The sequence below is a fragment of the Eleutherodactylus coqui genome, chromosome 1, assembly GCF_035609145.1.
Source record: "Eleutherodactylus coqui strain aEleCoq1 chromosome 1, aEleCoq1.hap1, whole genome shotgun sequence".
Lineage (NCBI taxonomy): Eukaryota > Metazoa > Chordata > Amphibia > Anura > Eleutherodactylidae > Eleutherodactylus > Eleutherodactylus coqui.
Genome location: NC_089837.1, coordinates 40,037,868 through 40,065,067, shown reverse-complemented (window position 1 = coordinate 40,065,067; position 27,200 = coordinate 40,037,868). Strand labels below are relative to the sequence as shown.

Here is a 27,200-nt window from a genome sequence, read left to right as displayed (position 1 = left end):
TAGACATGGTTTTAAGACAAGGAGAAGGGCAGGGGGGAGTAGGGGTGGGTGAAGGAGTATGGGGGAATGAGGGAGGGAGAAGCGGCCTGAGCATCTTATCCTTCATCACATTTACCGGATTATCTCCCAAACTGGTCTCGTTCCAGCCCACTAAAGATTCCAAGTAACCAAGTATCAGATCACTCCCAATGCTCTCCAATTTCTAAACCTGTCAGTGGTCCTGAAAGCTACCCAAACCTGCCAAGTCCTGTAAGTCACCTCCCAGGTTTCAGAGTCGTCAGCCCCCAACTTGTCATAGAGCATGAGGGTATGGAGTTCCTCCACCCACATTTCCCTAGTTGGAGCAGTCGTGGAGCGCCACAGCCTTGGAATGAGTCTCCAAATTGCCATTATGAAGAATTTTAAGAGACCGGACCTGGTGTCCCTCACGGATCCCGGGAACAGTGAAAGCAGGGCCAATTGCGGGGTCATCCTAACCCCTGTATGACAAATGTGATTATAAAGCATTGTCACCTTCTTCCATAGGATCGCCACCGGTGGGCTTTCCCACCATATGTGAGTCATTGTGCCTCTACTATTATTACATCTCCAGCAAGTAGAGGAGAGCTGGAGAAACATCCTCTGAAGCTGATCTGAGGTCCTATACCACCTTGATATTATTTTAAAGTTAAAGTCTTGGATCCTACATGCAGAAGAAAGCTTTTGTGTTAGCGTCCACACCTTGGACCCTCTCTCCTCTGACTCCCCCCCCCCCCAGCTCTTCCTTCCAGGCCCCCACATATCTCTGGGTCTCCTCCCCCGCCTCCCAGGCCAGCCACAACTTGTAAAGCCTTGAGATCATGTGCCTCAGAGATGAAGGTGAGGTGCACAACTGCTCAAAGGCTGTAAGAGGCACAGTTAGAAATCCTCTCAGCTGTAAGTATTGAAGCAAAGCCCCGGGCTGTGGTAAATTCTCTCCCAGAATGTCAGACATTGGTTTTAAGCTGGACTATGTCAGGGCATCTCTCAGTCTGGGGATCGGGTTGACCTGAAGGCCAGAAGAGTGGAATATCTAAGCATAACTTCAAACTGCAGATTTGCGATTAGTGGCGAAAGCGGACCCGGTACTGTAACAAGTCCGCCTGCGGCCGTGAAGCCTGCCCACATCTCAATGATTTGAAGACAGAATGGGCAAATGTTAGGCAGAAATCTGATCCATTTCGGGGGAATCCAAACGGCCCCATATAGGCCGTCCAGATTTCCCGAATGCTCCACCTCCACCCAGAGCTTCGAGGCTCTATTTTTGAGAATGTCCAGTACACACTTGGAGATATTGGCTCTGTAATAAAGGGAGAAGTCTGGGAAACCCAACCCCCCATCGCTCTTATCCTTGCCAGAAGTGAAAAGCGCATGCGTGGCTTATGTCCCATCCATATAAAATCCATAATTAAGGACCTCAGTTTTTTTAGATACAACTTGCGTAGCCCAATGGGGATTGTTTGACACAGATATAGAAATTTGAGCGACGCGTCCATTTTTATTACGTTGACTCTGCCACTCCAAGAGAGAAACAGGGGCCCCCATCTACCTAGATCTCTCTCAAGATTTGTGACAACGGGGACAAAATCAAGTTCGAAGGCCTGGGAGATGTCGGTCGGTAGTTGGATACCTAAGTATCTGATATGGGACCCACTCCAACGGAAGGGGAATGTAGCCTCTAGGTGTGAGGCTTCAGCCTGTGGGACCGAGACATTCAACACCTCCGACTTTTGTGCGTTGATTTTATAATTATTGACTCTCCCTAATTTTTAAAACTCCTTAAGCAGGAAAGGCATGCTGACCTGGGGATTGGATAGGTAGAGAAGCAGGTCATCCGCAAAGAGCGCCATTTTATGCTCCATGGGGCCGATCCTGAACCCCTTGATCGACTTATTGCTGTGGATGGCATTGGCAAAAGCCTCCATGGTCAGGACATACAAGAAGGGGGACAATGGGCACCCCTGCCTGGTACCGTTCCCCACCCAGAAAGCCTCCGACAGCACCCCATTCACTCTTATCCTGGCCGAGGGATCTTGGTATAATGCCATAATCCACTGCTTTATCCTCGGCCCCATATGAATTCTATCCAGGGTGGCAGAGAGGAAGGGTCAATCCACCCTATCAAACGCCTTTTTGGCATTAATGGCTAGGAGGCATAAGTGGGACCTTAGAGTCCTCGCCCTGGCTATTAAAGATAGTGTCTTGATGGTATTGTCCCTTGCCTTTCTGCCCAGAACAAAACCCACTTGCTCCTCGTGTATCAGGAGCGGTATCACACTTTGGGGTCTGTTGGTGATAAGTTTTGCAAACATTTTGATGTCTACAATGATCAGTGATATCAGCCTGTAGCTCCCACAGGCTGAGGAGTCTTTTTCCGGTTTATGTATGACCTTAATATGTGCCTGAAGAGCTTGTGGTGGTAAGGAGTAGCCCCTATTAATGGAATTGAATGCCTCCACCGCAAATGCGGAAAGCTCCTTTTTTGAATAATTTATAAACTCTAGTGGTGAAACCGTCCTGCCCGGGACTGTTGCCCACTTTCAGATTTTTTACTATGGCCCTCATCCCATTTTTAATGCTAAAGGGTTTGGACTTTGAACCATTTATCCTGGCCAAGGGTTCTGAATAGAGGATGAAGATAGCTCTGATTGATCAGGGAATCCAAACTTCACTCATATAATCCCAGGTGACCTTCTCAGCATCTGTGTCAAGAGGCACTAGAGGTCAATAATGAGTTTATATCTTTCTCCCTCAGCTTTTTTAAGCCGTACCCAGGGCTATCAGTTCCCTTCTGATAAAAGCATTGTGAGCTTCCCATAGCATTGGAGTTGATACCTCCGGGGTGTCGTTGAGCTCAAAAAATTCTTTAAGCTTCCCTGAGAGTTCCGAGCAATGACCTTCACTGCCTAGTAGGGTGTGGTTTAAACACCAACTCCACTCTCTTATTGGGTAGTTATTGATGGTCGACATTAGAGATACTGGTGCATGATCAGAGATTGTGATCGGACCCACTTCCACTGCCCTAACAGATTGGATAAACTTCCCTGATATTTGCAAATAATCAATTCTGTAAAAGGTTTTATGGACATGTGAGAAATATGTGTATTCTCTTATTGTTGGGTTCAGTATTCTCCAAGCAGCAGGTTGAGCTCAGAGATGAGGCCTTTGAGTCTACGGGTCTGTCTTGGAGGAAGTGAAGGCGAAACCGCAGTGGTGTCTATTGCAGGGTTCAATGCCGTATTAAAGTTGCCTCCCACCACCTAAAAACCAAATACCCTAGCTAACACGAATACTTTCCAAGTTTGAAGTCCCTGCTGTATCTTGAGCTTAGCTCATGTGCAATCACTCTAGCAACTGGACTGGACTGAACCGCCCTCTAATATATCTATTCTGGTTTCTAGGTAAACAGGGACCAGTGCATAGCACAAGGCAGCAAACACTCTTATCCAGGTATAAAGGGCAAATAGCTTAAGCAGTGTAGAATGGTACAAAACAGTGAAAACTATAGTTTGCTCATCAGCACATGTCTGTTACTGAGCGTAAAAGAATACTGTGTCACCATCACCAACAACTGGGAACAAGCAGTATACATCCCTTTTTCATATACCCTTACATATACAAAAAAGAAGCAAGAAGCAGTAGTGTGGGAATAAAGTAGGATTAAAGGGCCACTCCAGTGAAAATACATTGTTCCATGCTTGCCCTCCTTACCTGATTGCCTGTCACACTCTGGAGGTCTCTTCTATGTATTCCGATACCTTTTATCCAGTGCAGCCTCCCGTCAGTCAGTCAGTCAGTCAGTCAGCGGCCAAAATAGAACAAGTCCGAAGATGGACTATGAAAATTGTGGAAGATATCATAAAACTGATCGAGGAAGACTTAGGCCTTATGTCCATGGGGAAAATCAGGCCTGCTACGGATTCTCCATGGAGATTCCGCAGCGGGTCCCTCCTGCCCTGCGGACATGATGGCTGAAAATAAGATTAAACTCACCCGCAACGGACCGTGCAGATCTTGTCTTCTTCGCAGCTGGATCTTCTTTCTTCAGCCGGCGGATGTGCTCAACACGCCGGCAGCGTGCCGCGCGCATGCGCCGGGCCGAAGAAAGAAGATCTGGCCGCGAAGAAGAGAAGACCGCTGCGGGTAAGTTTATTCTTATTTTAGGTCTCCCGCTGATCTGGACGGCTTCCATAGGCTTCAATAGAAGCCTGCGGGAGCCGTCCCCGCTGGAGACCCGCACGAAAATGGAGCATGTCCATTTTTTTTCATGCTCCATATTTTTTTTAATTCACTTTTATTGACCATCCGCGGGTATTTATCTACCCGCAGGTGGTCAATGCATCCCTATGGGGTGCGGATCTGTGGGCGGGAGAAGAGTTAAAATCCGCTGCGGATTTTAATTCATCTTTTCCCCCGTGGACATGAGGCCTAAGAGTTTTGTTTAATCTGTTTATTAGATTTTAAATATAACATAAATAGTAAACAGGTATACTTATATATTTTAGGCCATGGCCTTGAATTCCGTGGCAAAGGTTGTACCAAGTAGCTCTTATAGTCCCTCTTTGTAACTTTTTTTCCCCAGTGTTTCTTAATATCCTTCTCAGCAATTTCTTTGGTAGCAGGCTGTAAAGTTACTTTTTATGCTATGAGTCTCTTTGTCGGAGACAAATCCCTTCTGCAAAATCCACCAGGCGGCCCAAGATTGATCTGCCCATTCTCATAGGACCCTGATTTCGAAGATATCAGTTTGCCAGCATGAATAGTGTATTCCATGTCTTGATCTTTAGAAAAACAAACAAACCCTCAGGATCCGCAAGAGTGCCCACAACCTCATAGGGAACTGCCTTATGTATAGCAATCGAGATTCCTCTTGACTTTGCTACGGGATTTGCACTGTAGAACCAAAACAACATGTGTTATATCATCTACCGTATTCATAATGTTGGTGATATTCCCGGCATGGAAATGAGTCTCCTCTAGGAAAATAATGTGAGATCTTTGTGTAGTTGATGTAGTATTTGGTTACGCTTTTGCGCCCCGTTTAGGCCCCTTGCATTTTTTGTGCAAAATTTCAACTGAGCCATTTGGGTTTTAGGATAATTGAGCGAGTATGCTGCTGTGGGAGGACTGGGTTGAGGTGAATAGGGGAGGAGAATTGGAGAGAGAAAGAGAAGAAAAAAAGAGGAAGGGGAGAGAGAGAAGGCTAGAAAGACTAGGTTGATTGGATGATAAGGAAAGATCAAGGCTCCACTGTCCCACCTTCATGTGCTGGGTGCCTCTTGACTTCTGACGCCATTACAGCCCCTAGCAGGTGAAAAGTAAACATTACACAGGCAGTCTAAACTGCTGCTCTGACCTTTCCTACCACCATTGCGTTCGCAGCACTTTTTCCCATCGTGCGGCCAGATGATCGTCATCAGAGAGTTCCCCTCAGGGCGGTCAGAATCCTCTGTGTCAGTTGCAGCTGTCAGGGATTCTCACTGGGAGCCTCTGGCAAGGAATCTCCCGATCCCAGGGATGGAGCTAGGAGCTCATGGGCCCCTCAATTTCTCTTGACCTCTTTTGCAGAGGCGTAACTTGAAGCTTCTGGGCCCCAATGCACAACATGTAACAGGGCCCCCAACTATAATGCTTTATTCATAGTACTGGGCTCCCTATACAGAGAAGAGAAGCATTATGGGCCCCTTAAGGCTCCTGGGCCCAGGTGCAACCGCATCCCCTATAGGTACGCTAGTGCTCGATCCCCACAGCCGTTGGAGCTCCAGTGCAGTGGTTAGCGCGGCTCTTCTTTGAGGTCTCCATGTGGGCTTTCAGTGCTCTTTAGCAGGGTGTAGGCCTGTTCTGGAGCAGGAGCTAAGCTGCTGTGCTTCCTCACTCCACTATAGCCAGGCTACAACTATAGGTCAGTACAATTCCTACCATACCAAATTTATATAGTTTTTTTTTTTGCTGTACTACTTTTTCCAAAGATATTTAATTTTTTTTATTAGTTTCTGCCGCCATCTTCTGAAGCCATAACTCTTGTACTTTTCCATCACCATGGTTGTGCCGAGGGCTCATTTTTTGCAGGACATCCTGTAGTTTCTATTGGCACCATTTTGGAGCACATATGACTTTTTGATCGCCTTTTATTACATTTTTCTTGGAAAGGGGATGATGAATAAAGCGCAACTCTTGCGTTTTTTTCGGATGATGTTCACCATGTGCGGTAAATAATGCATTACTTTGATAGATTGGACTTTTACGGACACAGCGATACCAAATATGTTTTTTTTTAAGGATAGCAAAATGTTTTCTTTTTTTATTACATTTTATTTAATACTTAATAAAACTTTTTAAAACGAATTTTACAAATTTCTTAAAATTCTGCAGCGGAAGAACTTGCAAAGGTTTGATCGCTTCTGCAGTTGGCACAGGTAGTGCGAGATACTTGAACATCGATCGAGACATAAAAAAATGCAGCTGTCATCATTGATGGCACTTAAAGGGTCAACAGCTTTGATCAGCGGCGCTGCTAATGATAGCTGTTGCGGGCTGGCATCGGCTGTAAGAAAGAAACCCGCATTGTATGGAGAAGGATTGACCTCTAACCTCCATGATGTAAATGTCCATGCAACTCCCTAACTTCCAGGGTGTAAATGTATGTTCTGCAGCATTAAGGGGTTAAATGACCTGATAAGTGAACTCAAGTTGAGGGGAAAAAAATAGAGGTAAAAGGAGGAAATCGGGCAACAAATTAGAAACCGACAATAACAGGGTATTTATTTTTAATCGAGAGATGAAAAGGTCAAAATTTTCACCTATTTGTGGAAGAGGACGTACAGAGCATCCAGCTGTGCCATCTGCTACCAGCGTCTCCATATGTTGGAGACAATGTATTTCCCCAGTCTGTTATAGTTAGAATCATAGACTGGTAGAGTTGGAAGGACCTCCAGGGTCATCGGGTCCGACCCCCTGCTCAGTGCAGGATTCACTAAATCATCCCAGACAGATGTCTGTCCAGTCTTTGTTTGCAGACTTCCATTGAAGAACTCACCACCTAGCGTGGCAACCTGTTCCACTCACTGATCCCCCTCACTGTCTAATATCTAATTTGTGTTTTCTCCGTTTTAAGTTGCAAGGTGTATTACTTTTCTTGCAGTAAGAAAAATACCGCAGAGGAGGCTCATTTATAGAGGATTTGAGTAAGCCTGGTAGTGTAGAGAGTAGTAGGATTCATTGGTTCATTGGCCAGTGAGACTCCTATGTGTCATAGCTCCCTTTCCTGGAAGAGAGAAGGTAATTTGTGCTTTATAGAGAACGATGTGTGTGCACAAGGAAAGCAGAGATTAGACCTCTGCACAGATGGAGCACAGACGTCCCGGGCCAACAGCGAAGAATAAAGGAGACAGATTTTAAAAAAAAAAAGGTCGCACCCCTGGTGCTCATAGGATCTCACAGGTTTCCTTTAACGCCTTCAGGACCAAGACTGTTTATTCCTTATCGACCAGGCCAATTTTTGGAAATTTGATGTGTCACTTTAACCCCTTAAGGCCTTAGTCACATGGGCGTTTTTTCACGCGATTTGCGCATCGCATGACGGATGCGCATGCGCAAATCGCGTGACCGGCGCCGAAAAATCGGCCCAAAAATCGCCCGAAAATCTGCTCCTAGCCGCGTTTCATTAGAAACGGGCCGGAGCTGTCCAGCGCATTGCATTCAATGGAAACGGCAATACAGTGGCTCCATTGAATGCAAGCGCTGCGGGCGAGTGTGGGATGAATTGTCGGGAAGGGGTTAAATATATAACCCCTTCCCTGCAATGCATCCTTAAATGTGAAAAAATTAAAAAAAAGGATGTACTCACCTGCTCCCGGCAGCTGGAGATCCCGGCGGCCGGCTTGCAGTGGGTGTGAAGGAGGTGTGACTCAGACTTGCCCCTGATTGGCTCAGCGCTGAGCCAATCAGAAGCAAGTCTCAGTCACACCCATTCATGAATGGGTGTGACTGAGATCTGCCTCTGATTGGCTCAGGCTGAGCCAATCAGGGGCCAGTCTGAGTCACACCTCCTTCACACCCACTGCAGGCCGGCTGCCGGGATCTCCAGCTGCCGGGAGCAGGTGAGTACATCCTTTTTTTTATTTTTTCACATTTAAGGATGCATTGCAGGGAAGGGGTTATATATTTAACCCCTTCCCGACAATTCATCCCGCGCACGCCGGCAGCCCATTGCTTTCAATGGAGCGGCTGTATTGCCGCTCCATTGAATTCAATGGGCAAACATCGTTCTTCTCTGCCACAGCTGTTACAGCTGTGCCAGAGAAGAATGATTTGTCTTCTATATGTTCTCAATGGGGTCGGCGCTGCTGCCGCCGGCCCCATTGAGCGCATATAGAGAAGAGAACAGGAATCGCAGATCGCAGATACGTGCGATCTGCGATTTCTGTTCTCTAATTTATCGGACGAGCGCATAAAAAGCGCTCATGTGTCCGATACCATTGCAAAGCAATGGTTTTAAAAAAATCGCCGGACGCATGCGCATGCGCAAATCGCAGTAATAAACGCCCGTCTGACTAAGGCCTTAAGGACATGGCCTATTTTGGCGTTGAGGACCAAATGATTTTTTTTTTTTTTTTTCATCTCCATGTCTCAACAGCCATAACTTTTTTACTTTTCCGTCGACGCGGATATATAAGGGCTTGTTTTTTGCGTGGCGAACTCTAGTTTTTATTGTACGTAGACTATATTGTAAAACTTTTATTATATTTTGATGATCGTAGGGAGAGAAAGCGCATCAATTCTGCCATAGTTTCTTTTTTAAGAGTTAATTATGCAGCATAACTGACACACTACATTTTTTTCTGCGGGTCGGTACGGTTACAACGATACCAAAATTCTTATATTTTTTTTAGTTTTTTCCGCTGTTCCACAATAAAAAATCCTTTTTTGGAAATTATTATTTTGTTTCTAAAATCACTGCATTCCTGGTCCTATAACTTTTTTTTATTTCTCCATGGACGGAGCTCTCTGAGGGCTTATTTTTTGCGAGACGAGCTGTAGTTTTTATTGGTACCATTTTGCGGTACATACATTTTTAAAAAATTTCTTTTATTGCATTTTTGGGGAGAGAATATGCTAAAAAGTTTTTTAGCGTTTTTTTAAAGGCTTTTTGCCATGCAGGATAAAACGCGAGTTCAATTTATTGTACACGTCGTTACGGATGCGTCGATACCAAATATGTGGGATTATTTAATGCGAATATGAGAAAAAGCATAAAAAAAGGGTTTTTAAACTTCTTTTACATTTTTATTTTTTGTACTTTATTTTGCTTTCTTCTTTTTACAGCATTTGTGTCCCTCTGCGGGACTTTTACTACAGCACTAATGAACGCTATGATAAGGCATGGCAGGACTTCTCTCACTTATAACAGCGATCTTAGGCAATGGCAATACAGGACGCTGGTATCTGGCGTCCTGTTGCCATAGCAACCAGCCGGGCTCTCGCGCTCCCTCATTTTGCGGGAAGTACCCTTCCTCCAGGACGCACCCTTACGTCATGGGGAGGGAAGGGGTTAAGAGAAAATAGCTCTGTAAAGGTTTTACACAGTTTTTTCATTACATATTTTATTTCGCTGGTAAAAGTGCATCTGCTTCTGGGTGGAAGCAATCAACACTTTTGTGCGGTACGATGAAATGAAAGCAGACGAAGATATAGCACACTTTGAGTTTTATGCGATGTGGCAACGCTGGTTTGCTTTCAGGTCATCCCCTAAATTTGGGAATTGGTTGTCCACAGGGAAGGTCATGACAGGAACCATTGCTTACTCTTCCCAGATCATTTGATTGTTAGAAATTCTATTTTCTGTTCTTTCCCCTTTTTTATCCACCAAGGGTGGCTCATTCTCTAATCAACCATGCAACCCCGCCCCTTCCCAAGCCTTTCCTTCCCCTCCCCTCTCCTCATCCCCCACTACATTCTAAGTTTTACAGTTTCCCTCTTGCTTATATGTATTCTATGTTTACTGAAAACTGCAGATAGAGATGTCCTTCAAAGGTTCATAGTAAGGTCCTCCAGCAGACTATTTCGTTAATATGTTTTCTGGTTTATAAGCTGTCATGTTGTTAAACCATGTTGATCTCATTTAGGATTTGACTCCTTTTTTTCAATAAAGTCCAAAAAATGAACCAGAAAAGGTCATGTTTCGACTTGGGTCTGTATAAAATAAAAGCATAGAATCGTAGAGGTGGAGGGGATCTCCAAGGTCATCGGGTCCAACGCCCTGCTTAGTGCAGGATTCACTAAATCATCCCAGATGTCTTCCCAGCCTCTGAAGACTCCTATTGAAGGAAAACTCACCACCACCTGTGGCAACCTCTTCCACTCATTGATCCCCCTCACTGTCTAATATCTAATCTATGTCTTCTCCCTTTCAGTTTTATCCCATTGCTTCTAGTCTTTTCTTGTGCAGATGAGAATTGGACTCATCCCTCTGCACTGTGACAGCCCTTCAGATATTTGTAGACAGCTATTGTCTCCTCTCAGCCTTCTCTTCTGCAAGCTAAACATTCCCAGATCCTTTAACTGTTCCTCATAAGACTGATTTGCAGACCGCTCACCATCTTGGTAATTCTTCTCTGAACGTGCTCCAGTTTGTCAATGTCTTTTTTAAAGTGGGGTGCCCAAAACTGGGCATAGTATTCCAGATGAGGTCTGACTAAGTAGGTGTAGAGGGGGATAATTACCTCACGTGATCTAGACTCTATGCTTCTCTTAATACATCCTAAAACTGTATTTGCCTTTTTTTGGCTGCTGCATCACACTGTTGACTCATGTTCAGTCTGTGATCTATTAGTATACCCAAGTCTTTTTCACATGAGCTGCTTAGTCTATTCCCTCGCATTCTGTACATATTTTTTTTCATTTTTCTTGCCCAGATGTAGGACTTTGACTTTCTTCCTGTTAAATACCATTCTGTTGGTTGCTGCACACTCTTCAAGATTGTCTAGATATTTTTGAATCCGCTCTCTTCCTTCTCTAGTGTTAGCTATCCCTTCCAGCTTTGTGTCGTTGACAAATTTGAAGTTTCTCCTCAATTCCCTCATCTAGATCATTTCTAAAAATGTTGACCACCACCGAGCCCAGGACAGAGCCTTGTGACATACCCCACTTGAGACATTCTTCCAGTTAGATGTGCAGCTATTTATGACAACTCTTTGTGTGAATAGCCCCATTGACTTGCATCTGTGTGCTGTCCGTGTGCAGACAGTTACACACACAGACTGAAAATACGCCCGTGTGAGTAAGCCCTTAGGGAGCTAGAGTTAGGTTTTGTCAGTTTGTAATTCCTGTTTCCAATGCCCAAAAAGGAATGAAAAAGTGCATGCAAAAATGTAATCACACCCCAACAACCATAAACAGATTGAAACATATCATCTTTATTAATACATGCATGCCAATAACACTATACACCCCCAACAAGAAGGGTTAAAAACAATTAAAATAAAGAAAGCTACACCAGCTTCTCTGACTACTTGATGCACACTTGTATTTTGGTATAAGACACTACACCTGCTTTGACTGACTAGTGATGCCCACGTGAGCAGTACTGGCCCGTACGAGCAGCATGTAGGGCCTTAGACTACCAATGCATACTAATGCACAATGTGTATCAGCTGGTCAAAGAAGTGGTTCGGCCATCTTTGTTTGTCCAGCCTGGAAGGTCAGTTTAATCTATGGTTGTGCATCATCTCCATGGTAGAGCAAACCAAATCCACCAATTAAGAGAGTAGTAAACAGTAAGGCCCCATTCATTTATATGCTGCATTTTAGTCAGTATCATCTATCAGTATTTGTAAACCAAAGCTGTAAGTGCTTCATAGATGGAGCAACATATTATGGAAAGATTTGTACATCTTTCATGTTTTACACCGACTCCTACGCAGGCCTCCTGCACACAGCAAAGCCAGTTCCGCAATGTCAATTGCGGAAGGGCTGCGGATCGGACGTCTTTCATCGATTTCAATGGAAGCAGTCCACAGAAAAATGGAGCATGCTGTGATTTTTCCTCCGCAGGAAGAATCGATGTCCCATAGCATGCTATGGGCCGGTATTTGCTGTAGATCCGGATGCCCACCGCGGATTCCACAGCAGATATACGCCCTTGAGCAGGAGACCTAATACTGATGAAAAATATATAGCAAAATATACAATTGTGAATAAGGTCTTACAATAAACTCCGGTTGGCGGTGGTTTTTGCCGATGAGGCCGTAACGGGTATTTGATGCGTGAAACGGTATTGCAAATCTTTGACTTTCTTTTGTGAACTACGGTAAACTCAATTTGTTCTTGTTTCTTTTTGCTCAGTTCCATCACTTTTAGCTTTAGATGATGTTTGAATGAATATCCACATATGTGGAAAGAATTGTTTATATGGGGGTCCTTACTTTTTCAGTGTCGCTCTGGATTCTTCTGCAGTAGGTGAATTTATGAAAATAAGAAGGAAGGTCCATTGTGGTGACAATTCAGATTCACTGCATTCGAGGGTAAGGTTGGCTTCAGATGAATGTATGCGCTATTGCGTATGCCGTTGTGCTATAAATGAAGCTTTTTTTGCACACGCTTCGGCGTATTTTATTGTACTTTTTATGCCTGCAGGGTATTTTATTTGAAAGTGGGACACACACACTGATAGAAATTGCTAACTCGTCTTTTTCCAGTGGAATTACGCAGCTTATCACGCATCCCCTTGCATACCCCCTATTGACTTCTATGGGGCCCTTCGGTGTGCAAATATACAAAAAAATAGAACATGTTCCTTTTTCTTCTTTTATGCGGCTGAAATGTGCATGCCAAGATATGGAAATATGAATGAACGCATTGAAATCTACTCTATGCATATCATAAATATGTGCGTGTGAAGCCGGCCTAAGGGTATAGTTCCACGGGACTGATTCACCATTTATTTTCCATAGTGGAAAAGCAGCAAAACAATGCACCAAATGATGGAGGTTTTGATCCAAATATTAGTGTAGCAATATGAGAGAATTGTTACAAATTTAATCCTTTTTATAGCCAAGGCTAAAATCTGTCGTGAAAATCTGCAGCAAATGATTGACAAGCTGCAAATTCAAAATGTGTATGTTAATTCTGTTGCAGGTTACAACCAATTACTGCATTTTTCAGATTATAAGCACCAACACAGGTTTAGACAACAGGAAAAAATATTTCATACTGATTTAAACAACTCAGGGGGTCTAACACAGTCATTAACTTTGGTATTCTAGTATAGCAAAAGTGGGTTAACAGTGAAAGGTCAGCTCCTATTAAACCTAGTGAGTGAAACCCGGTGAGGAAGATATGCGAGTGATCTCCAGCCTTATGTAATCAGTCAGGGAAAGGGAGGACTGTGCAGCCGCAGGATGCATGGTTGCAGAGTTCTCCCTATGAGTAGAGATGAGCGAGCATACTCGATAAGGCTAACTACTCGAGTGAGTAGTGCCTTATTCGAGTACCTGTCTGCTCGTCTCTAAAGATTCGGGTGCCGGCAGGGGGCGGGGAGCGGCGGGGGAGAGCGGGGAGGAACAGAGAGGAGATCTCTCTCTCCCTCTCTCCCCCCACTCTCCCCTGCCGGCACCCGAATTTTTAGAGACAAGTGGGCAGGTACTTGAAAAAGGTACTACTCACTCGAGTAGTTTGCCTTATCGAGTATGCTCGCTCATCTCTACCTATGATCGATCAATGCACAACCAGATCAAAAAGGTAGTGGTCAGGGATCTCTGGATTTATCAGACCCCCCTGCTACTGGATGATAAGGCCCAGACTATTCTCAGCAAAATTTTATTTTGCTGAAAATTGTGCCTTATAGAAAAATAAGGTATTTTCTCACTATATTGATAAAGTTTGTTGTTTATACATGTGGTTTATACTGCAAATGAAGCAGGAAAAATCTGCATCATTTATACCCTGTGGGAACATACAGTTATAGTTTGCCCCTTTTTTCTCCTTTTATGCACAATGCTTTTTAGGTCATGGATCCCATCAATACAGTCGATCTCAGTTAAATATAATCTTGAATGTTTGATAGATTTAGGCCAATTCCACACAAAACAAAAATCACCTAAATTGATAACCCAAAGTGTTAGAAATCTTTTTTAGCATTTCCCACAATCCAAACAAGAATATGGAAATTCTCAGTGTACATTTCTAGATGAGTTTTCTTAATGTGATTTCCTTACACATACAGAAAATCAAATTAACTTCCCTCTATGACATAATCTCATCCTGAACACAAAAATGACTTCTCTCCAGTGTGAATTCTCTGATGATCCTTGAGTTTGACAGGAGTAGTAAAACATTCCTCACATTCTGAACATGAATACGGCTTCTCTCATGTAAAAGCTTCTCTCATGTAAAACAAACTTTGATTTTCCTACAAAACATTCCCCACATTCTGAACAGGTAAATTGTTTGCTTTTGTGTGACTTCTCTCATGTCTAACAAGACTTGATTTATACGCAAAACAGATTCCACATTCCAGACATGAAAATGGCTTCTCTCCTGTGTGAATTATCTGATGTTTGAGAAGATCTGATTTATCCATATAACTTTTCTCACATTCTGAACATGGAAATGGCTTCTCTCCTGTGTGAGTTTTCAGATGTTTAACAAGACTTGATTTGTATACAAAACATTTCCCACATTCTGTACATGGATATCGTTGCTCTTCAGTGTGAATTTTCTGATGTTCCGCAAAAACTGATTTCAGTCTAAAAGATTTCCCACATTCTGAACATGAATAAGGCTTCTCTCCTGTGTGAATCTTCTCATGTTTAACAACATGTGCTTTATTTGTAAAACATTTCCCACATTCTGAACATGAATATGGCTTCTCACCTGTGTGACTTCTCTTATGTCTAACAAAATTTGATTTATATGCAAAACACATTCCACATTCTGAACATGAAAGGGACTTCTCTCCTGTGTGAATTCTCTTGTGTACAACAAGAACAGATTTATTTGCGAAACTTTTCCCACATTCCGAACAGGAAAACGGCTTCTCTCCTGTGTGACATCTGTTGTGTCTAACAAGATCGAATTTATGAGTAAAAGTTTTCCCACAACTCAAACATGAAAATGGCTTCTCCCTTGTGTGAATTTTCTGATGTTCAGCAAGATTTGATTTCTTCGTAAAACATTTACCACATTCTGAACATGAATGTGGTTTTTCTCCTGTGTGACTAATTTTGTGTGTAACGAGAGCAGATTTACGTGCAAAACATTTCCCACATTCCGAACAGGAAAACGGCTTCTCTCCTGTGTGCCTTCTGTTGTGTCTAACAAGATCGTATTTATGTGCAAAACATTTCCCACAGTCTGAACATGAAAAGGGCTTCTCTCCGGTGTGAATTTTCTGATGTTCAACAAGATTTATTTTCTTCGTAAAGCATTTCCCACATTCTGAACATGAAAATGGCTTCTCTCCTGTGTGACTTCGGTTGTGTCTAACAAGATCGTATTTATGTGCAAAACATTTGCCACATTCTGAACATGAATAGGGTTTCTCTCCTGTGTGCTTTATTTTGTGTGTAGCAAGAGTCGATTTATGTGCAAAACATTTCCCACATTCCAAACAGGGAAATGGCTTCTCTCCTGTGTGCCTTCTGCTGTGTCTAACAAGATCGTATTTATATGCAAAACATTTCCCACAATCTGAACATGAAAATGGCTTCTCTTCTGTGCGACTTTTTTTGTGAGTAGCAAGGTTTAAGTTTTCAGGGACATCTTGTAAACATGAATACGGCTTTTCTCCTGTGGGAATTATATTGTACATAAAAAGGCCTGGACTTATTGTAAATGGTTCTTCACATTCACCAAATTGAAAGGTTTGCTGACCCGTACTTGTGGTAAAATTCTGTGGTTGGTCAGTGGAGGTTTCCTTGTGATTAGTAGGGATGTATGATAGATCTGTACTTTCAAGTTTTGGATATACATTATAGGTAATGAGGCTTTCTCCTGGAGAGTGCTGCACGAAATCTTCATCTTCTACTTTATTATTTAGCGATGACATGAAGTTTCCATCGGAATGCTCAGTGGGACTTTCTATTTGGGAAAAAAAAAAAAAAAAAAAAAATCACAAAAAACAATTTAAAGCAAGTACTTTTGAGCTGTTTCTAAGTCGAAATTAATGAAGTAAGGAGGGAAAAAGATAGAAGAAAGAAGGAAAAAGAAGACTAAATAATGGAAATAGAAGGAGGAAAAATATTCCTCTTTATTTTTACTTCTCCTTCATTTTCCTTGTTGTTCTTTAGTGGATTCGGCCAAAATCAACCGCCATGGGTCTTGTTCAAGAAGTACCGAACTTTTAACAAAGTTCAACTTACAACAGGGTTCGACTGTTTTGGTTCACTCAACACTTGTCCTAACTACCAAAGTAGACAAATGTATTAGCATTCCTATTATACTGAAAATAAAGTATGAAAATTGAAGTTATATTTCCTCTGTATTGCCACCTAGGGGAAGGTAACATCCCTATTAGCCAATGTCTGAGCTTTTAAAAAGCCTTGTAACATTACTAAAGCTATAAGCCAAACCAGTCTTCTCCATAAGGAAAATATATCAATCCACGGCAGCTGTTTTGGGGTTTTTGCCCCTCATCAGTGCAGGATGAGCCATTATATCATATCTCATGTACATACCCAGTTTCCAAAAGGAGCACTGTGTGGCCTCCACAAGGATAAACAGCTCCCTTCCAGGACTGCTATACTGGAAAACCATGCCGTTTTTAGGGCAAAGACAGAATTGAATAGAGCAGGAAGAATAACTCAAAGTTCTTTGCCTAGATTTCTAATTTCTTTTGAATGTCCTTCTGATTGTGGCTAAAAAAAACCTACTTCAAAAGCGGTATGTGCAATTTCTGCCATATAAAACTGTCTAAAATACAGGTTTTGTAAATAAATAAATAAAATAAAAATCAAGCCCCTAGAAGGAGTTGTCATTCCGCTGCAAAACTCAGCATACAGATACATCTCAAGCATGCAATATTAGAGTTGTGGGATGATTAGATGATTGGTCTTGCCACCTAAAGCACTAAAAGTGGTTCCAACTTTGGGCTATAAAAAGGCTTTTAGAAGCTACTTGTGTGTAGTGGACATCTGTTTCCACTTGCGTAGAGCTTAACCACTAGACATGCCTCCACGACATGATCAAATAGATTTAGCTCAGTTACCAGAGTTTGAGAGGGAGCGCATTATTGGAATTAGAGAAGCTGGATAGTTCTATCGATGAACTGCCCGCCATCTGGGACATTCTAACCAGACAGTTAGGAGGTTTTGGGACCAGTGGATGCATGAGGGCACACAAACAAGGCAACCGGGCTCAGGACGCCCTCGATAGACCACCAGGATTGTCTGATAAGCACGAACAGCTCCAACTATTTCATTATTTACCATCCGGAAACAGATGGCACCATTATTACAAGCCCCTTTGTCTGGCTGACCTATTTTCAGGCGCTTGGCTGAAGGACATTTGTGCCTTTTACACCCACTTATGATTGCTTCTGTTTGCAGTGGTGTTGTGAAAAAGTAAACTGGACTGCTACGGAGAGGAACCGGGTTGTCCTCAGCGATGAATCCAGATTTAGTTTGGGCGCTGACAATGGCCGTGTTCTTGTCCGGAGACCTTGGGGTGAGCGCCTCAAGCCTGCCTTTGCTGTGGGACGGCACACTGCCCCACTACTGCTGTGATGGTCTGGGGGGCCATCACATATGACAGTCGGTCACCCCTAGTAGTGGTAGGAGGGACAATGACAGCTCAGTGCTCAGGACATCCTGCAGCCACATGTGTTCCTCTCATGGTGACTTCTAAGAGGCATTTTCCAGCAGGATAATGCTCAGCAGCAAGCACAAGGGCGCATATTGGGGGGAAGGGAGGGACCATGAATGCTTCCACTACATTGCCCTCTTTATGGCCTGCCCCGACGCCAGATTTATCACCAATAGAACATGTATGGGACCATCTTGGGCACCAACTTCAACAGCCCATGGATTTGCACGGTTATAGCAAATGTGGACAGATACGCCGCAGAATACCATATGGAAAATATATGCCTCCATCCCATCTTGCATCCAAGCTACAGGTGACCCAACAGGGTACTAGAGCTCCCTTTAAGTGTTATTTTCCGCAACATATGATCCTTTTGCTCTGATAATGTAATTATTAACTTATATCAACATTGCAATCATAGATATAAAGTTTCACTCGATTCCAACAACTCCTTCTAGGGAAAGGATTTCTTTGACAATAAGTGTATCTTTAGATGTATCCATGACAAAGATGATGATTCTGGTACACATCCAGCTAGAACTTTTATTATATAATCCTAACTTTACTCAAACTCAAAAATCTGAAAAGCCCAAATTTGTCTGGCAATCAAACCTGTTCTTTGCCAACATATTTAGCCCTCCAGTACCAATTGCAGATCACTTCAACCACAGGAACCTCAGAATAGATCGTCCAGAGTCCTACTGGTGAATGGGGCAGCAGTAAACCTGTGGCCACCAACATGCTTACTTCTATGAAGATAGCTGAGTGCATTGCCAGAGTATCTCCCTCCACATAGAAGTGATTGTTCTGGTGGTAGGACATGCACACTACCACTCCATTCCTTAGGAGTTCTTCAGTTACCCTGGTCCCATGTAACCTTTAGGGGTCCCACCAGTGGGATCCCCAGCAATCATACATTTATCACTTATCCTGTGTTGTTTTTTGTTTCACATATTTTTAACACCAAACTGAAATATTTTCTGACCTGTATGTGTGGTAAAATTCTGCGATGGGTCGGGAGAACATTCCTCATATTTAAAGGATATGATATTGAGGTTTTCTCCTGAGGAACACATGATCTCTTCATCTTCTACTTTGTAATGTACTGGTGACATGAAGTTTCCATCAGAGTTCTCACTGGGATTTTCTGTTAGAAATAAAACCAGATTTTGACATTTTTTGTTTTTGAACTACAAAAAGTAGACAAATGTATAACATTCCTATGAGGTCGGAAAAGACCCGCAGTTTTTGATGACGTTTTTAAGCCAAAGCCAGAAGAGGATCCTCTTGAACTCGTTTAGGGCTTTGGCTCACAAAAAGTACATCAAAAACTACATGTGTGATTCCAGCTTATAAAACATTATCCAGTTCCTTAAAATGTATCAGTGAAGACTTTTATCACATAGACTTGAGAACATTGAAAAATCCAAAAAGCACAATCTTTCTGGCAATCAAACCGGTTCTCTGCCGACACATGTGGCATCAGCTTAATTCAACTTCCAAGACCAAACCTGCTTATGCCTTAATGACCAGGCCAAATTTTGTAAATTTGGCATGTGTGTCATTTTAACACCGCTCTCACAAGCAAAAATATCGCAGGAATACGAATTCCATAATTTTGAATGGGGTCATATACATGAGTGATTCCGCGGTGCGGTGCAGGAAAAAAAAATTGCGCCAGGTCCTATCTTTGGGTGCTGCCCATTGTTTTCAATGGGGTCGACAAAAGCATCCCAAACAATGGAAAACACTTGCCTGAAGTGATGAGACACGTTTCTGACCCCACAACGCCTTGCATTGGAGCGTGATTTTGGGCAGAGTTACATGGCTTGATATCGCACTAACTGGCTAGAAATTAGGCTAAGGGCTCATTCACACGGGCCTATGCGTACAGTCTCCCGCACTGTTGTACGTATTATAGCCCATATGCACTGCCGGCACAGACTGTGTATGGGTTGTAATTGGCAGTGCGCATGCCCAGGAATCTGACCTCATGGATATACGTGATGTGATTTTTTTTCTCTTTCAAATTCCCCACTCTGTTTTGGGAGGGATGGGAGAATGGAATGGACCGAGGCTTCGACAGGGACCACACAGGAGAATGTCAAAGTTTTTAAGGTCAGCATATTTAGCTGGAGCCCATAATCTCTCAGTATTCTTGTGTATATTGGAAACTAACCTAGGGGGCTAGGCCGAGTACCAGGAGTTATATCATGTAATGAAGGCGTAAGTTCCTCCAACCACTGAATGTCCTCCACCTCGTGTACCCATTGAACCAGGAAAGGTGGCGAAGAGGACTTCTAGTAAGCCAGAAAGCAGAAGCGGGACGCATTAAATCAGATGTTTGAGTATTGACTTGCAGTTATGCATGTAGAGGGAGATCAGAAAGATGTAGGAGGAAAAGGGCTGGAGATTCAGGCACTTGCAAGTGTAAACTTTACAGATATTAAGGTTATCAGCCTTCCAGAAGCTCCGCACCGGTGGGCAGTCCCAGAAGATGTGCAAGAGAGTGCCTGTCCCTGTACCACAGCTCCAACATATTGGAAATGAAGAGGGGTATATTTTGTATAGCTGGGAGGGCACGTAGTACCACCGCGAGAGCAATATGTAACCTGCCTCCTGGGTATCTGCTCGGAATAGGGGACTTGTGTGTTAACTCGAATATGTTGTCACCTGGGCCAGGAAGAGAGACAGATCCTGCTCCCATTTGATCAAATGGGAGGGGTTGTAACCCTGGGGCTGTGAGATCGGGAGAGAATAAATTACAGATGAGAAGTGCTGGGTAGAGCCTGACCTCAAATAGGCACTTTCAAATGCAGTCAGAGGTCTACAAAAACCTTATATAGGGAAGAGGGAGCCTGAAAAATGGACTACTCGTATAAATCTCCAAGAAACTCAGGCCAACAGGAAATCCGACTGAGAGAGCCAATCCGAAACCGATAACAAGTGTACAGCACGACATTTACCGGCGACGCGATCTACTCGAACTTGTGGATTTCCTAGTATAGGAAATTGAGGAGAAGGGGGGGGAGATACCAACACCCTGGGGAACAGGTTATGGAAGAGGTAAAGCATACGCCTAATTATGGGATGAGATCACAAGGTTGGCAGAAGGGACGCTACCCAGGGAAGTATAGAGGGGTTTAGGAAAAGGAGAGTTCTATGGAGACGCACTATTTCAAGGAATTGTGCCTGCACCAATCCAGGGCATATAATACTGAAGCCTGATAATAATGTTGCAGGTCCGGTAGGCCTTCACCCCATTGAGATTTAGGTCAATAAAGAATCAAGTGAGTTAACTACATCAGTTTGTTAGCACAAATTAACTTGATCAAATCCGTAGAGAGTATTTTAAAGAAATGACCGGGAATTTTAATGGGACGAGTGTGAAAAAAATATAATATACAAGGTAGAACATTTATTTGGTAATAGCGCGACGTCCTAGCCACTTGTACAAACCCCTGGACCAATGAACCAGGTCTTCCCAGACATTCCGGATAAGGGCGATATAATTACAAGGGTAAAGCGACATGGAACCACCTAAACTGAAAGGAGAAAGCTTTGAAGTGTTTGGGGTAGCAACACATTTAAGGCCTCAGATTTCTGAAAGTTAATTTTGAAACTGGAAATCTGTTAGAGTTTCCGAAATTCAGCAATTAAAACGGGATTCGTGAAGGAAGGCTATCTAAGACCCTTTTGAGAGATGGAAGAGAGAAGACCTTTTCTCTGAAGAGTTGAGACCCTGTGTTTTGAGGGTAGCAAAAGAAAGTGTCCATGTCAAAGCCTCGAGAGAAATCATAGAGCCATCAGAATATAAAAGAAAACAAAAGTGCAAAAAAAAAATATCCTGGAAGACAGAGCAGAAAAGATAAAAAAAGAGCAAAAGTCACCAGGCACGCCATGAACCACATAAAGACGTAAGGTCAACCGAATCAGGCCTTCTTAGTATGTGGTGAAATTAAGGCTTTTAGAATGAAAAGGATACAAGAGATGTAGACTGAGACAGTGTGGACCCATCCCCTCCATTGAGGGAAGAGCGACGAGGTCTAGATGTCGAACTCCACTGATACAGAAGGCGTTGATGAATAGGAGGTAACAGGAAAACCAGAGAATCCGAAGTGGTCAACTGATTTATGCCTAAGAATTAGGCCAGAGCCGCAGCTTAACATGGGGGATGCAGGTTGAACGTAGAGCCGTTCTTCCGGAATATAAGATGGAAGGAATGACTCCACCTGCAAGTTACACCCATCTCAGAGAGCTGATTCAGGAGGTGGTTTTAGCAGGAGCCTCATCTCCAGGCTGCGTTGGGAAACATCCGAGAATAGCTGGACAGAAGCAATTTGAAAGGTTATGGTACCCTGCCACCAAGCTGGTTATAAGATCTCCTCCTTTAAGGCCGCCTGCACACGGACGGAAATTCCACGGCGGGATTTTCCGCAGAATTTCTGCCCGCTGCCATAAGATTGCATTAGATAATGCAATCCCATGCACACAGCTGCGATTTCTCTGCGGGAAAACAAGTCGCGGCATCTGTGGGCCTCGCAGAAGCCCGGCCAGAAACGTCACTAGTGACAGGCTGGTTCCGCTCTGCGCATGCCCCAGGTGGGCGGCAGCCAGCACGTAGCAGAGCAGGGAGACGACGGGAGTGGGTGAGCTGCAGGTCTGTGCAGGGGTGTGGGTCCGTCTGCAGCTGCGAGAATTCACGCAGCGGGATCCGACCCGGCTGTCTGCAGGCCGCCTAACTGAAAAAAAATGGATTTTGCATGGTACGTCTCTTGGCATGAAGGAGTCAGAGCACCGGAGGAGGCTCACCACGCTATGGACCCTATCAATGTGGATCTCTGTGGTCTCTGTTCAGGACAAGATTTTATTGAATACGGCTATTACATGGCTCCGCATATCTAAGGCAGGTATGGTTTCAGGGATTCCTTGCAGTTTGATGTGGTTTCTGTGGCCTCTGTTCTCTTGGTCATTGACTTGGAGAAGAACAGTTTTGTTGAAGGCACATTGGGAAGATCATGTTTCCTTGGCCCTGGTCATGCGAACGTACTTCTTCCATGACCAACACACATTGAGCATAGTCCTGTCTAAAATGCTGCAATGGCTCTTTCCTGCCAGGATTTCACATGCTATACCATGGATTCTAGGTACTTTTTGGTGGATATTGTATGCAGGAGACTCCAGATGTCTTTAATATCAGGAAGAGCCTGAGGACCCCCACAGGAGGGGAAGGTATCCAGCTGGAGAGGAAGATTCTACGGTGGAGCCTTGTCCGCCCTTCACTCTATTGGCAAGTCCCTGTGCCGGCTGATTCCACCATTTGTGGAGCTTGATGATGTTGAGAGCAGGAATGCAGCGCCGACCCCTTCTCCATGCCAGGCAAAGCCAGCCTCTCCTCCACTAATGGTCACACAGTCCCCCCTGCTGAGCGCATGTCGTCCGCAGAAGGACAGCTGTCTGATGGTGGTAGTGGGCAGAAACCCGCGGAGTCTGAAGAGGCACTCCCTCTATGCTGGCTTCTGAAGCACTAGTGGATGCAGCAGCAAGGGCCCTGACCTCAGAAAGAGCGGATGGAGTGGTGCAGCAGCGCCATATTGTCTGGAGCCTGAAGTAGCACGGATTGGGTTGGGAAGGGGGGTGGGAACACAGAAACCTGGAGATGCCACAGTCAGCAGTTGCGTAGGGCAGCCCCTTGCATCCTGCTCTCTTTCCCATCCTATCCTCCAGCAGGTAGAGGCTGGGGGCAAGAAAAGGCAGTGGTAGCTGGAGAACAGGGACACCTGGGTCCGGAGCTCAGCAGAAGAGCGTCTTTGTGGCGCCAGGCTTGAAGCACACCCACCCAGTCTTGCTGACTTTATCCAGTGCCAGGTCCTCCAACGCTTAAGCAAAGTTTTTAGTTCCCATCTTTGCATATAGTAATAGACAATGATACATTAAGAAGATAAATAAGAACTAATATTGTGTAAGACAACCTTTCACCAGCGAAGTGCAGCAACTCGACATGGCACTAATTCCACAAGTGGATGGAAGAAGTCCAGAGGGATGTTGGTCCATGGCATCTGAATAGCCACTCGCAGCTCCACGGTATTGATTGGTGAAGGATCTCGGGTGCAAATAGACTTTCCCACCACATCCCATGGGTTCATGTCAGTTGAATGTGCGGTCCACACCATTTGCAGCAACTTTATTGCAGCAACATGCTCCTCGAATAAATTCCAGACAACTGGAGCCGGATGACATTGTGTATCATCATATCACTGTGGCGGTATATGAAGTCCATGAAGGAATAGAAATGGCCATCAAGCAGTGGCATGTACGGGGCACTACTCAATGATGTATTTGAACATGGGAACACACCCCACACCAGTATGGAACGACCAGCCTGCACGGTGCCTTGTTGACAACTGTGCTCCATGGCTTCATGGGTTCTGCACCACAGACAAACCCTACCATCAGACTGAAACAATTGGTAACGTGACTCATCGGATCACGCCACATGCAATCAGTCAACTAGGGTTCACTGACCTTTAGGATATGTGTGTGTGGGGATCTTCTGCATTGTGCATGTGCTTTCTGCTGAAGTCACTTGTCTGTTTATATAGACCAGGGGTCCCCAACTCCAGTCCTCAGGGAGGACCAACAGGTCATGTTTTCAGGGTATCCTATGGTAAGTACACCTATGGCAAGGTCTGAGGCACTGATGATAATTACATAACCTGTGCAATACTGAGGAAATCCTGAAAACATGACCTGTTGGGGGTCCCTGAGGACTGGAGTTGGGGAACCCTGATATAGACAATTCTAGCCAGACGCTGCCAGTCATGATCATCAAGTACCCGTGGGCGGGCACTGCGCTGTCCACTGTAGGTGGTAATGCCTTCGATGACGTTTTCCCGATACAAATGTTACACTGTGGATCAAAGAATGTTAAATATCCACAAAACTTCGGAAATAGAGTATCCCATCCATCTGGCACCCACTATCATTGCTTAGTCGAATGCTTCACGCCATCTTGCCATAAGCATGCTGGGCAGTGTTCAACTTCACACACAAGAGAACATCCGACAACTTGTACAGGTGTGGGCATTTCCAAGCCGTCCCTTGAGGTAACGCCACTTTATAATCAATTTACATACTGCTCTCCCACTACTTTTAGCATGTCATTGCATTATAAAACAATTATATCCATTTTAGTATACACATATATCTTCTTACCTTCTACTGCTACATATGGCTTATAGTTCTCCATCATGATGTCCTTGTAGAGATGCTCATGTTCTTCTAAATACTCGGACTCCTCCATGGTGAAATAGACAGCGACATCCTGACACCTTATAGGAACCTGGCACACACAATGATACCGTCATTACCCAGACTCCTCTAGTGCTGTTACTGTATAATTACCCAGCATTCCCAGCAGTGTCACCTCTCCAGTCAGCAGCTCAGTGATCTTGTTGGTGAGTTCTAGGATCTTCTGCTCATGTATCGGTAAGTGAGGAGGAGCCTCTGTGATGGGGCTCTGGCTCCTGCTCCATCCTCCTGACTCATGGAGATGGCTGTTGGGAGTCGTACCGTCACCCGATGTCTTCTTTACTACTGTGTAATCCTGTGTATGAAGAGAGACACGTAGAGAACTGAACCGAGTGTTCCTCACTGAGTAGAAAGTGAGAGATTGTGATCCCGCTGTATAAAGACCTTATCTGCTGTACAACTCTAGATTCAGTTCTGGAAACCAAGAGTCCAAAGACAGTCTACAGAAATGCTGAAAGGCCTTAAAAATATTTTACTAAGGATAGTAGATTGTTGGAACAAACTCCCAGCAGATGTGGTTAGAAAATCAACAGTAAGTGACTGTAAGGGTCCATATTCACATAGGCATATTTTCAATCCATGTACTTCAGACACAGCAGATACCAGTTATAGCCAATTAGGCTATTCACATGAGCGCTTGTTCACACAGAATGTCCTATTCTGGTCCGTACTGTTGGATCAGTCTGAATGCAGCCTAAATGTTCCAGGGATAAATATATCCGATGAGAACAATATGAAGGAAACAATATACAGTGAGACCAGACGGGCCATAATCTACTATGCTTCTTTATAACAAAGAGTAACTAGCAAAAAGAAAGTCCGCTCACCACTAACGTGCCCACTCAATCCATCTTCTGCCTGACTTCCAATTACCTCCCAGGTGCCTGATGCAAGTATCAAGGACTTCCGGGAAGAATAACAAAAGCTTCTTTGTTAAATAGCATTAAAAGACTTGAAAACTTGACCCCCACCGCATGTGCGCATGTCTTGTAATGCCATTTAATAAAGAAGGTTTTTTATTTTCCCCAGAAGTGCTGGAAACTTGTCTTTTATGTTCCTTTATAGATGCCAAGCTACTGGCGAAATTCAAGTCTTGTGGCCAGACTTCAGCCAACTGATTCTGCTTTTTGCAAGCTGGCCCTTCCCTCCTTATTACAAGGAGCCTACTTACCATTCTCATTGCTCCTACAACATTACTATTAGCTCATTGGTTCCCACCATACAGAACTGACCATATTGGTGGCCGATCTTCACATTCTCTGCGGTTCAGTTCTTTAGTTCTCCCTCACTTGGAAGGTCTGGAAGCCATTATACAGGACACTGGATTGTCCCGATTACTTCCTAGAATGGATTTTCTCTTCCCTTAGTCTGACTTGTTACATAATACAATCATATATAAAAGCTTACCTCCCCGGTCAGCAGGTAGATGATCTCCAGGGTTGCAGTGATTATACTTTTGGTGATCTCATTCCTGTCCATCTTCAGGGGATCTTTTAGATGAAGGTCCATTCTGGATGAGAATATCAGGATACTGGACGGTTCGAGTAATGCAGGCACCTTTATGACAAAAGGAGAGACTCTAAATAATACAGAGGACATCGGAACGGATTATTTTCTAACTTTCCCAAAATATAGTTATTCAATGAATTTTACGTATGCAAAAATTGTGTAATTAAAAATGGAAACTTGTCCTGCAAAAAACAAAAACCCCAAGCCCCAGCTTCCAGCTTCAGCAATAGAAAGCAAAAATATATATATATATCTTTTAAAATTGCAGTAATGAAAAGATATGGTGCATTCTGAGAAGGTTAAATCCCTGCCTGTTGTGCGCTTATGAGGCCAGGGGGCGGGGTTACTTCATAATCGAGAACCGTTTCGAGACGCAACCACTTCAGTCCAACATTGGCTTTTTTGTGCTGAAAAAATAACATTCACTTTGCGGTATAAATTACAAAATACCACCTGGGGGTCTGAGCTCTTACTGACAGACTTGTTGCCTGGCTAGCCAGGTGACATACTACCAGCGAAAACAAAACTAACCATACAGTAGTGCCTCCACTCTCCCCCCCCCT

The 27,200-nt window shown here is 43.9% G+C and overlaps 1 protein-coding gene across 2 annotated transcripts in view; it reads right to left on the bottom strand.

The window, feature by feature from the left end:
* Nucleotides 1-13,693: 13,693 nt before the first annotated feature.
* Nucleotides 13,694-27,200, bottom strand: part of LOC136607801 (zinc finger protein 605-like) — a 432,755-nt gene continuing 419,248 nt past the window's right edge. For both annotated transcript variants that reach the window (XM_066589065.1, XM_066589064.1), the window contains exons 2-6: nt 26,536-26,685; nt 25,244-25,423; nt 25,033-25,159; nt 18,803-18,964; nt 13,694-16,095 (exon numbers count right to left, since the gene is read on the bottom strand). In XM_066589065.1, coding sequence (XP_066445162.1) covers nt 14,426-16,095; nt 18,803-18,964; nt 25,033-25,159; nt 25,244-25,423; nt 26,536-26,637 — 2,241 coding nt within the window. In that variant the 5' untranslated portion in view covers nt 26,638-26,685 and the 3' untranslated portion in view covers nt 13,694-14,425. The remainder of the gene's footprint in view (nt 16,096-18,802; nt 18,965-25,032; nt 25,160-25,243; nt 25,424-26,535; nt 26,686-27,200) is intronic.